This window comes from Mustela lutreola, chromosome 1 (assembly GCF_030435805.1).
Source record: "Mustela lutreola isolate mMusLut2 chromosome 1, mMusLut2.pri, whole genome shotgun sequence".
Classification (NCBI taxonomy): Eukaryota; Metazoa; Chordata; class Mammalia; order Carnivora; family Mustelidae; genus Mustela; species Mustela lutreola.
Window position 1 is genome coordinate 278,332,918 of NC_081290.1, and position 12,570 is coordinate 278,345,487.

General features: G+C 51.8%; 1 protein-coding gene across 1 annotated transcript in view; it reads left to right on the top strand.

Annotated features, from left to right (window-relative positions):
• Positions 1–12,570, top strand: part of DTX4 (deltex E3 ubiquitin ligase 4) — a 34,975-nt gene that overhangs the window by 12,639 nt on the left and 9,766 nt on the right. Inside the window, exons 3-7 of the mRNA XM_059143195.1 lie at positions 3,023–3,084; positions 3,427–3,588; positions 5,605–5,666; positions 6,458–6,610; positions 9,658–9,819. Coding sequence (XP_058999178.1) covers positions 3,023–3,084; positions 3,427–3,588; positions 5,605–5,666; positions 6,458–6,610; positions 9,658–9,819 — 601 coding nt within the window. The remainder of the gene's footprint in view (positions 1–3,022; positions 3,085–3,426; positions 3,589–5,604; positions 5,667–6,457; positions 6,611–9,657; positions 9,820–12,570) is intronic.

The window sequence follows — 12,570 nt, forward strand, 5'->3', positions numbered from 1 at the left end:
AACCACCCAATTTGTACAGGGCTTGCCTGTTTACAGAGTATTTGACCTGGATCCTCACAGGGACCCCGTGGACGGAGAAGTAGGGTGCCCCGTTTTTGGGTGTGGTGACTCGGATGTGGTTGGAGAAGTGCAAAGAGGTTGTGTGACTCTCCCAAAGGCCCAAAGCCACTGTGCCGAGCTGGACGAGAACGCAGGTTTCCTAACCTCTGCTCAGGGCCCTTCCACGGTTCCCTTCTGCATTCCGTAAGCAGATACCCGCCTCCTCCCGTTGGCTTCCACCATCCAGAGCCAGCGGACACATTGTTCCTTTCCCGGAATGGCAGGGACACCGTACTGCCCGGAGTCCGGGGTCCTCAGGTGGACCCTCCCTCTCGTCAGGCCTGGCCCCCTCCCTGGGTCCTTGGGCTGCCCAGGGTGTGTACTCTGGGGATTGGACTCCTTCCTGGTTAACCAGAGTGGGTGTGGAAACCTGCCAGTCCAGTTTGTGGGAACAAAGGTGGCTTTTGTCACCCAGATCACAGCTACTTATCAGCTGAAGAGGGGGGCCTTGGAGCTGGTAGGGGGGGAAGGCAGGTGCGGGGCTGGACGGGGAGCGCTGCCCCCTGGTGGGGAGCTAGGCCTGCCCAGGGAATGCCAGTCTGCCCAGGTGGGGGACCCAGGGCTTAGGCAGCTGCCTTGCTCTTAAGCACTGAGGCAGGGAATCCTCAAGTCTCCCCTGCCACTGCAACCCCCCCCCCCCCCCCCAGCATCTGCTAACTCCAGACCCTCACAGGGTCACGGGTAAGGTGATCAAGGCTCAGAAAAAACTGAGGGGGTTCATGAGGAGTTACTGGCAGGGTTGGCCTCGAACCTGGTTCTCCTGACTCCTGTCCACCTTACCATGCCTGGCCCTGTGGGGCAGGTCACGGAGTCCAAAAGCAAGGCTGGGCCTCTTTTCCTGGCTGACTTTCCTTTGTGTTGAATTCAGCCTTCCCCTCCCCCCATGTGGGTTTGTTTTATCCTGGGGGAAGAGTAGCCTGTTGAGACACAAACAATCCCACATCTGTTCTTTCACTTCGTTCTCACAGCCCCAGCACACATGTCACGGGCCCAGGAAGGGGCCCCTGGAAGACTCAGCCAGGGAAGCACCCATCTCTGCAGGCATGTGGGGGACAGACAGACCCTCTGCTCAGCCCCGTGCCCACTCCTCTGTCTTCGTCGTGGGTTTATTCCCTACGCTCTCTGCGCTCCCATGTTCTCTGTCTGCACTGTGGGGTTCGCACAGACCCAAGACACAGCAGGGTGAGTGGCTCCAACAGGGGGCTCTGGAGCCAGACTTCCTGGATGTGATACACAGCTGTGTGGCGTCCACCAAGCTCGCTTAACCTCTCTGTGCCTCAGCCTCCTTGCGTAATAAAATGAGGCCGATGATCATAGCACCTCTTGCGTAGGTTGTCGGAAGTCTTGGATGGATTTATACACAGTGAGCCGTTATGACTGTGACAGGTACCAGGTGGGCTGTGTGCCTGCCCGCCATGACCACCCAAGGGTGAAGGGCCACGGGCTGCCTTGCTCGCGGCTGCATCCCGAGGCTCCAGCCGAACGTCCCACATGAAGTAGGGCTCACTATGAATGGGCAAACAAACAAATAATAAACAATATAAAGACACAAGGGAGCATGGCTCCCCCCTCCTGTTTTCCCAGCACAACCCTGCCCCCACAGCAGAACCGCTGGCTCCTGGAGTCCTCTGTGACCCAGGCCAGGCGTCTCCCAGCCCACTTTCCTCTCCGAGCCCAGCTGTAGAAGCCTGGGTGGCGGTGGGGGGGCAGGGGAGGAGAGGGGGTGGGATGGTGCAATACCCGGCCCCCCGTGTCCCGTATTTCTCTCTTCGGCATCGTGGGAGGCCTCGCCTTTCCCAGGCAGCTGTGCGGACTCCTCTCAGCCTGGCTCTGGTTTCTGAGAAGAAGGACAGAAAGAGGAGGAGGCTTTGCTTGATATTTAGATTTCTCAGGGAAAAGGAGGGGTGACAGCTGTTGGAGCAGTGGTTTCCCAGTGTTGGGCTGCATCCTGTTAGCCAAAGCTAGTGGGAATGCAGGTTCCTGGGCCCCACCGGTGGGAGTTCTGATGCAGGCCCAGGGCTCTGTCTTTTTAACAGCTTCTTAGGTGACTCTAATGTGCGCCCAGGTTTGAACTTGCTGCTTTATTTATCATTCGGTCAACCAATACTCGCTGAATGCCTGCTAGTGTCAGGCTCTGAATGGAACAAAGATATTTGCCCTCACAGAGCTTTGATTCTGGAAGGGGAGGTAGTAAGGCAACAACTTATTTTTAAAAGAATCGTAGAAGTTCCGCGAAAAAAAAAATAGAGCAAGGTAAGAGGGATTGAGGTGGGAAGGGAGGAGTGAGCCACAGTATTAAATGAGACGGCCTTAGATTTTATTTTTTTTTTAATTTTTTAAAGATTTGATTTATTTATTTGACAGATAGAGATCACAGGTAGGCAGAGAAGCAGGCAGAGAGAGAGGAGGAAGCAGGCTCCTTGCTGAGCAGAAAGCCCAAGGCAGGGCTCTATCCCAGGACCCTGGGCTCATGACTGGAGCCGAAGGCAGAGGCTTTAACCCACTGAGCCACCCAGGCGCCCTGAGATGGTCTCAGATTTTAGAGGTAACACTTCTGGTGATGCCTGGCTCAGTCGGATGAGCATCTGATTCTTGATTTCGGCTCAGGTCATGATCTCAGGGTCCTGGGATCGAGTCCCACGTCGGACTCCACACTTCACAGGGAGTCTGCTTGAGATTCTCTGTCTCCCTCTCCCTCTGCCCCTCTCCCCCACAAATAAATCAATAGAATCTTTAAAAAATAAATAAATAAAGGTAACCCTTCTGTTTGTGGTACTAAGAATGGACTCTGCCTTGAATAGGGATCCGTAGTTTCAGTATAAAAGGGGAACCCCCCTCAGTGGGCGAATTTTGGGGGTTCGAACACCGACCCATTTTGTCCCGCTTGTCAAGACCATAACGTACCCACTCTTGTCTCCCACAGGGTCCCTACCGTCCCGGTGAAAAACCTAAATGGGACCAGTCCTGTGAACCCTGCCTTGGCAGGTAAGAGAGACCCTGGGCTGCCCTTGCTCAGGGCAGAAAGAGGAAGCAGGAATGTCGGTAGAGGGCATTTATAAAAGAGAAAGAATTAAAGTGAATAGGGTTTTAGGAGTGAGGCTGGCAGGGCAGGAAGAGTGTGGGGAGAACCGATTGTTAAAAGCAAAGCATGCTGTTGAAGGTGAGTGAATACATCTATTTCTGGGGAAAACTTCGAGGAAGGGGAGGTGGAGAATAAGTGAGTTCTGAGAACTTGGCTGGGAAGCAGAGTGTAGGTTTGTGGGGAGGGTGGTTTATGGGATGCTGGGCGCTAACTCTGCCGTCCTTCCTCATGCCCTGCCCTTCCAGGAATCACTGGAATTCTCATGAGCGCTGCGGGGCTGCCTGTGTGTCTCACCAGGCCCCCAAAGCTGGTCCTCCACCCACCCCCGGTGAGCAAGAGTGAAATCAAATCCATCCCAGGGGTTTCCAACACGAGCCGCAAGACGACCAAAAAACAAGCCAAGAAGGGTATGGGCCTCCTTATCTTATGGGGTATGGGAGTCAAAAGTTCGGGCCCCAGCCTTGGCTCGGCCGCCATCACTGAAGGTCACACCCATGGCTTCACCTTCTGTGCCTTCGTTTCTGCATCTGCTAAGTGGGCCCAACTGGTACCCGTCCCAACGACTGTCCCCAATGTGGACTGTGTACGAATCAGATGGAGACGCTTTAAGGATAAAAACGCAGCACAAAGAGAGAAACATAAAACCACGAGGTGTGACACAGGAAAATCGCCCTGGCCCTGGCACCCAAACAGACTGGGTTCACACCCCGACTTTGCCACTGCATGTCGTGTGGCCGCAGAGAGCCTGTTTTCATAACCTTTACGATGGGGTGACAGCGCTTGGAACCAGTATGGGGCAGGTGTGGGCCAGACTGCATCCATGCCAGCCAGGGACGAACCACCGTCCTGTGTCCCTCTAGAGCCCCTAGATTTGTGCAAACCGTCCTTCAGGGCCTCTCTCCTGCCGGTGTGCAATCCCGCCACTAGCGGGACCTGTACCTACACTCACCCCCAAAGAACCCCGTTCTAGCTCCGCGGCTGGTCTTTCCGGCTGCGGTACTGGCTGTGACATGTTTTGACCATCACCCCTAGCCCCCAGCTGGCAACCTTGTTTCGAAGTTTCAGTGGGATCTCACTTATATTGTGACTCGGCCCAGGGCCCAGCAAGTAATGGGCTCTCAGTTAATAGAAACTTAATTCTATAGAAGCAGGACAGTGGGAAGGAAGGGCCTGCACCCCGGCTTTTGAGAGTTGCACGATCTGCTTCCTCAAACCCTTGTCCTACTTCCCTGCTCCATCAAAAGTTCTCTACTTAAATGGACTCGATTGCCTTGTTCATCATCTGATAGGAAATGACAGGATTTCACACTGCCGTGGTCCTCCTGTGATTATTTTTTTTTTTAAAGTTTGTTTTTTAAAATTTATTGGTCAGAGAGAGACACAGCTAGAGAGGGAACACAAGCAGGGGGGTGGGAAGGGGAGAAGCAGACTCCCCGCCGAGTAGGGAGCCCAATGCGAGGCTCGATCCCAGGACCCGGGGATCATGACCGGAGCCGAGCCCAGACACTTAACAACTGAGCCACGCAGGCGACCCTCCTCCTGTGATTATTAATAGCGCACGTTGGACCCTTCTCTGGAAAGGTGCTAAAGGACTCTGGGTCTATTCGCTCACCGGATTGTCAAAGCAACCCTCTGAGCTGGTGGTGTTGCTTTTTCCTGTTTTAGAGGGGAGAAAACAGAAGCTCAGAGAGGCTCAGACAGGGAGGTGCCCAGGGAGGCACGGACCCTTTTGAAGGCGTGTCGTCCTGCCTCCTAGTCCCGTCCCCAGAGAAACCTCCAGAATCACGGGAAGCTGGCAGGATGCTTGCCCGCTGCCGGGCTCTCTCTGCTGGCAGCTGCAGCACCGCCAGCGGCCAGGGAACAGCATCCCGAAGCTGCGGGCATCACTTCCTGCTTTCCCATGAAAATAACGTGACTCTGACAACACATTATAGATCAAGACGGTACTTAGCACATTGTAAAAGGAGAAAGTGATAAGCCTACCGCATGGGTTTTTTTTTCTTTCTTTCTTTTTTTTAACATGTAACAGTTTACACAGTGCCTTCGGCTGTCTTCTCACAGCATCGCTGGGGGCCTGCCCAGGCTCTGATTATATGGAAGAGAAACCCACTCAAATAACCAATCTCAGGCAAAACCCGGGTTTGTTGAAAATAGGCCCTGGGGGATGTCAGGAGAAAACTGCAGGAGGTAAGGACAGGCAGGGACACCTCCCACCGCCTCAGACACCCCCGGTCTCTCGGTCTCTCTCCTCCATCTGCTGACTCCCTTTCAGGGTCTTACACCTGATTACTGCAGAATGAGTTCCTGCCCTTTCCTGCTTGGATCCCGGCTGACAGCCCCTGTCTGGCAAACCCCTCTTGACAGGGCTGTTGGATCCCTTATCTCTGTCTCGGTGGCCCACCAACCGTCTTGTCCCCCCACAGGTAAAACCCCAGAAGAAGTGTTGAAGAAGTACTTGCAGAAAGTCCGGCATCCCCCGGATGAGGTGAGTGCAGGGGGAGCAGGGCCGGGCTCCTCCACCAGCATTTCCCCTGCCGGAGTTTTCCTCAGGATTGCGTGGGAGCAGCTGACCGGCTGTGGGACCGGCTGTGTCCTGAGGGGCACAGAGCCGCTTAGAGCTGACCCAGGGCTCTGAGGTTGGTGGTCCGGGGCTGCAGTCGTCCCCTGACCCTCCCCCAGCCCCCCGCCCCGCTCAGCAAAGAGCTGATTGATTGAGTCTAAGCTACCTTTCCATTAATAGTCTGAATACAAGACGAACGGTATGATAAGCTACGGGAGCCGACTTTTCAGTGGGTTTGATGTAGATCGGCGGTTCTCAGCCAGAGGGGATTTTGTGTGTCTGGGGGGAGGGGCAGTGCTTGAGGGCACAGGCCAAGGATACTGAACACCCAGCGGTGCCCAGGACAGCCCGTTCAAGGAAGACTGCTCCAACCCCAAATGCCAATAATGCCGAAGTTGAGAAATCCTCTTGCGGACTTCTTTAAATACCCCTCTGGTACACTTGGGGTGCAATTCCTTTGCAAACGTTCAGCTTAAAGGGGTCTGTGGGCAAGAGTCTGTTTCCTCCCATAGTTTTGGGGGTGAGCCCTGGACCGACGCCAGCAATTATTGGAAGATAAGGCTGTATTTAGATTCCCAAATCACGTTCGTCTATACCTTGGTTTGTGGGTTTTCTAGAAGAGCAGCGGGGACAGCTGCTGGACCTCACAGTGAGGTGCTCTGGCTTCCCGGCCAGTGAATGCTGATGGTCTCTCTGCCCTGCCTTCCCACCCTCAGGACTGCACCATCTGCATGGAGCGCCTCACGGCCCCCTCAGGCTACAAGGGCCTGCAGCCAACGGTCAAGCCTGAGCTGGTGGGCAAGCTGTCCAGATGCGGCCACATCTACCACATCTACTGCCTGGTCGCCATGTACAACAACGGCAACAAGGTTAGCCCTGGCCCGTGGGGCACCTGCCACCTCCCCTGCTGGGCCCCTTTGGGGTTGCGCCCAGGTGATCGGCGGAGGGGGGCGCGTCTCGGCTGTTCTCAGCAGCATCAGGCCTCCACAAAATGATAACCTGTCTTAGGCAACTGCTCCCAGTCTCTACACTGGGTGTGACGGTCTGAGAGCTGTAGACTTCCAGTCCCTGAAGGTTCTTGGGGTTGGGGAGACGGAGACGACCGGGGTGGGGGGGGCGGGTGGAGGAGGGGAGGTGTCCATTGTACACTGGAGCACCAGATTTCCTGAAATTGCCCGTCCTTCTCCAGGGCTAGTGATTTTCAGTTACAATTCATTTTGTATGGACAATTTCAAAACACCCTCAATTGCCCCTTCAGAGGCATTAGGAACTGTTGCCGAAGTATTCCTGCTAGGCCCTTCGAACCCCCTGTTGGAGAAGGGGAAGGGCATTTGTTTGTTTATTTTTAAGATTTTATTTCTGAGAGAGAGAGAGAGAGAGAGCACTAGGAGGGGGGCAGAGGGAGAAGCAGACTCCCTGATGAGTCGGAAGCCTGACGTGGAGCTTGATCCCGGGACTCTGGGATCATGACCTGAGCTGAAGGCAGATGCCCGACCATCTGAGCCACCCAAGCACCCCATGGGAAGGCCGTTTGTGATGCGCGTCCTGTCCATTGTTGATGATGGAGTGCTATTCCTTTTGGAAGCTGGTCCCCAGGAATCTGGGGGTCTCCTTAGATGATAACTCTCTCTTACACTGTCTGAGCTTTCACGAAGCCACTGACTTTTCTCCTGTTCTTTGCTGTGCCACAATAACTATCCCTCCCCCATCTCCATGAATTCAAGTCCTACTTGCTTCTCCACACCAGCTCGGATGGCATCAGAGTCTGAGATTTCCCTGATATCTCCAACTTCTTATTCATCCCCCGAAAAAACTCTGGCTTTGGGATGCTGCTCTGAACTTCTTTCGCTATGGGAAAAAGTAAAGGCAGGAGAGATAGCAGACCCAAGCATGACCTGGTTTAGCAACTGGATGACCTTGGGCAAGATTTTCAATCTCTCTGAGATTTCATTTTCCACCTGGAAATGGAGATAAAGCAATACCTAGTTTACAGGGTATTACCACCATTATTATTCAAATTGATATCTCCTTGATAAGATAGCTGTAATTTTCCCCTTCATCTTTATATAGCCTGGGATTTAAGTTCCCGTAGTGCAGACCTTGGGATCTTTGTCTGACTCAGAGGGCTCACGCTCAAGTCATTGATGCATGATGCCTGTCCAGTCTGGTGCTCAACTTCCTGACCCTAGGTTAGGAAGTCTCACTGGGACTTGGCATTTTAAGGGGTTATTCTGGATTTAAAGGGGTTTTCTAGCTCATTGATTTCCTTTTTGGTGTCCGTTTTCAAGAAAAACCTAGCACCTTTTTGTATTTATTTCCATAGTGCTTCAGAAATATGCCTCAAGACACTATCCTTCATTCTTTTAGCACTAATACTTTGAAGCATGCATTTAAAATTTTCTTTGCACAAAAGATGGAACAAAAGGACCCAGAGAGAAATGAAGCGATTCTGCCAGAGCAGAGAGCGGGACCCTGGGCTCTTGACCCCAAGCCTTGGGTTCCCATCTATCCATCGCATGAAGGAAACTTCTCCATCATCCTCAATATAAGTTTTTCTTTTAAATTTTTGGAGCTTGCTTTGAAAAGTCCCCAGATAGCTTCGCAGAGGATCTCAGTCCTCCTAAGATGCTGCAGATGTCCTGGAGAGCTCCTCTCCCAGCTGCGCAACAGCCCTTTCTACACACATTGCTCCCTGCTCACGTCTTCCTTCTCACCCACTCTCTTCTGGAAAGCCTGGGAACAAGGCTCCTCCCAACCACATAGGCCAAGCCTCGCTGGGCCCCCCTGTGAAGCCAGGGCCTCTTATATCTCTGCCTCCAGAGTCTGGTCCTGCCCCCCCACCACAGCCACTGAGGTGCTATGGAGGGCTGGGGGGTTTACACACACCGGCTGGGGCCCTCACCTTCAACTGTGCTGTGTCTCAGTTTTCCTCTCTGTTAAAGGGACTCATTTTTTTTTTTTAAGGCTAATAATAATAATAAGGCTAATATTCCTTTTCAGATGAGGGCTAAATGAAACAAGATATAAACTCTGCTGTAAGGTATAAAATGCTATAATTAACGACTCCTTCCCTCCTTTACCGTGTGGGCAGACCTTATCCTCCCTCCGTTAAAGCCAATTCATAGCTTTTCTTCAGGGACCATTTCCTTCAAAGTTAGCTTCATCTACTCCAGCACATGGTGCCCACTTTCTCTTTTCAGAGCAGTGGTTTGCTAATGCTGGAGGAGCATTAGGCTCGGCACAGAGATAATAAAAGCACAAATAACATTTAGATACACCTCTTCAGGGTGTATAACCCTTCCTGTGGGTTATCTAATTTAATCCTTCCAACAACCCGGTGAGATAGATACTATTATCTTCTTGTTTTGTACACAAAACAAAACAAAAAAGCAAAAAAAAAAAAAAAAAGCAAAAATCAAGACCCAGAGAGGTTAATTAACTTGCCCAAGGTCACACAGCACGTGGATGGCTGACCACCTCCCCCTCCCCCTCCCCCCCTTCATTTATTTTTTTTACTCTTAACCAATGTGCTCTGTAGCCAATCCCCGACCCCTGACCAATCCAACTCGGTGTCCTGGGGTGGGGTCCAGACATCTTTATTTCTAGCAAGCTCTTCAGGGGGTGGTGACGCTAGGCTGTTTGGCAGTGGCTGCCTCCTAGTGCTTCGTTGTCTGTCCCACTTGCTTGGTACTTAGCGGTTAAATAATGACTGAACCCGCCCTCGGGAGCTGGTCTCCCTTGCAAGGGTGGGGTCTCTTCTTACACGTCCCTGAGCCGAGTTGTGGAATTGTGGAATTTACTGATTCGGCGGCATCTTGTTCCCCTGGCCCTTTATCTCTGTGTCCTTCCAGTGTTAGGTGGGGAGGTTGTTACCCAAACTGATTCCCAGTCTGGCTGTTCCTGCCTTGTCCCTCAGGATGGGAGTCTGCAGTGCCCAACCTGTAAGACCATCTATGGCGTGAAGACAGGCACTCAGCCCCCGGGGAAGATGGAGTACCACCTCATCCCTCACTCCCTGCCCGGCCACCCCGACTGCAAGACCATCCGGATCATCTACAGCATTCCTCCCGGCATTCAGGTGCGCTCACTCTCAGCCGCTGGCGGGTTTGGTTTTGTTTTCTTTTAGGTTTGCATGTTGGCAGGTGATATGTGTGTCTTAATCTGTTCAGGCCACTGTACCAAAACACCACAGACTGGGTGGCTTTGAAACAACAGGAAGTCATTTCTCACAGTTCTGGAGGCTGACAAGTCCAAGGTCAAGGTGCCCGCAGATTCACTGTCTGGGGGCGCCTGGGTGGCTCAGTTGGTTAGGGGACTGACTGCCTTGGGCTTAGCTCATGATCCCAGAGTCCCGAGATTGAGTCCCGCATCAGGGTCCCAGCTCAGCAAGGTAGTCTGCTTCTCCCTCTGAGCCTCTCCGCTCTCCTGTTCTCTCAAATAAATATAATCTTTAAAAAAAATAATGATTCATTGTCTGGTAAGGGCCTGCTTCCTAGTTCATAGATGTCTTTTTGCTGTGTCCTCATGGCACGAGGTGTCTTTCAGAAGGGCGCTGATGCCATTCGGGAGGATTCATCTTAGCCTCCCCCCCCACCCCAAGGTCCTTCCTCCAAAAAATACCATCACCTTCGGGGTTAGATTTCAACCCATTAATTTCGGAGGGACACAGTCTTTCAGTCTATAGCACTCCACCCCCACTGTCCTTGCGTGCAAAAGGCCTTCTAGTCCAGTGAGTTAAGACTCACTCCAGCATCAGCTTGAAAGTCTCAATCTAAGGTCTGGCCTACAGACCATGTAGACCAGAGGTAGGAGAGACCCCACATACAAGTTCCTCTCCAGCTGGGAACCTGTGAAACCGAACAGGTTATGTCATGATGCCCCCAGGACCTGCATTGGTGTCCTTGTGAAAAAAAGCCCCCATGGACCCCTCCCTGACTCCTTGCCACAAGGAGGTCACAGGGAGAAGACAGACGCCTGTGAACCAGGAAGGGGGCCCTCAGTAGACATTGGGTCTGTTGGTCCTTGGACTTCCCAGCCTCCAAAACTGTGAGAAATACATTTCTGTTGCTTAAGCCACCCTGTCTGTGGTATTTGGTTAGGGCAGCCCAAGAAGGCTAAGGTAGTTTTATACTATGAAAAATTTCCTTTCTCCCTTCAACACGGTCTCACCCCACGCCCCCCATGGGGCCTTCCACCGTTGTGCTTACTTTCTTATGTGTCTCCCGGCTTTCTCTCTGCCTGCACAGCAAAGATCGTTTCCAACCTATCCATCCGTACACAAAAGATGACATATGAGACACCCTGTTCTGCACTCTGCATTTTTCAATTAAAATATAGTTTGTAGATCTTCCCTTGTCAGTATATCTTCCTCGTTCCTTCTTCGCTCTGGGTGATAATCCATCATATAAATATACCATAATTTCTATTCAACAGTCTCCATTTGATGGGCATGTGGATTGTTTCCGATCTTTCACTACAACAAATAATGCCATAGGGAATAACCTTGCATGCTTGTGAGTATATCTGTAGAATAATTTTGCAGAAGCAGAATTTTTTTTGTCAAATCGTATTTGCATTTAATACTTGATAGATGTTCCCTGCCTTTGATTTTTGGGGACACTTCTTTCCTCTTTTGATTCTTTGAAAGATAGTCCTAAGGAGCAAATTGAACAATAAATACAATATTGCCAGTAAATACAAATGTGTTCCTTCCTTCACACACTGAAGATTTTCCTAAATGATCTAGGGTACTTACTGGATTCATCTGTTGGGCAAATATTTATTAGTTCACTCTTCCTTCCTCCCTCCGCCTTGCCTTCTTCCATTTTGTCTCTCTCTCTCTTTTTTTTAAGATTTTATTTATTTGAGTGAGAGAAAGAGAGAGAGCATGAGCAGGGAGAAGGGCAGAGGGAGAGGGAGAAGCAGACTTCCCACTGAGCAGGGAGTCCCAGTGCGGAGCTTGTTCCTGGGACCCCGAGATCAGGACGTGAGCCAAAGGCAGACGCTTAACCGACGGAGCCACCCAGGCGCCCCGTCTCTTATTTAACAAATACTGGAAGATGGATGATGGACCAGGAGCTTTCTAGGTGCTGGAGAAACAATGGTGAACAAAACGGACGGTACTTGCTCTCCTGATGTCCCCACTCTAGGGGGGATGAGGAAGACCACAATGATGCACAACCAAGTTTCTTCCAACTGATGATAAGTCACGTGGAAGATATAAAACAGGGGGTGGGGTGGGGTGATGACAGTCTGTAAAAGAATTGAATAAAAACCTTACCAGCCAGTCTGGGAAAATAGATACACACCACTAAACAAACCATAGAGCCAGACACGGTGTGCACTGATAAATGCTGTGGGACGCCACACAGGGTCTCCAAAGTCTGGCAGACCCGGGTTCTGACCAATGGCTGGCTCCTTATTGGCTGGGACTTTGGATGACACTTGACCTTTCTGAGCTCAGCTGTACAGCTGGGAACCCTCTGTGCACGTTGTGGTTTTGGGCAAAGGGCTCCGGTGCTGAGTGCCTGGTCACCGGTGTTAGCGGAAGATGCTGCTTGTCGTAAGGAAGAGGGCTTATGTCTGTCTGTCTGTCTGTCTGTCTGGGAGGGCTGGGAGGAGAATGTCCAGTGTGGGGCATATGGTAGTAGGGCCTTAAGAGCCATGAAGAAATGGAAAACCTTGGTAGTGGGAGGACACAGCGGGGTTGTAGCGGAGAAGTGTTGCAGGCCCACGAGGAAGAGCTTAATTTGGGGCTTATGACTTGCATAGATGGGATAGGGGGAGGGCGCGTGAAGGATGGAGAAGATGACACCCTGAAGGGGAACTG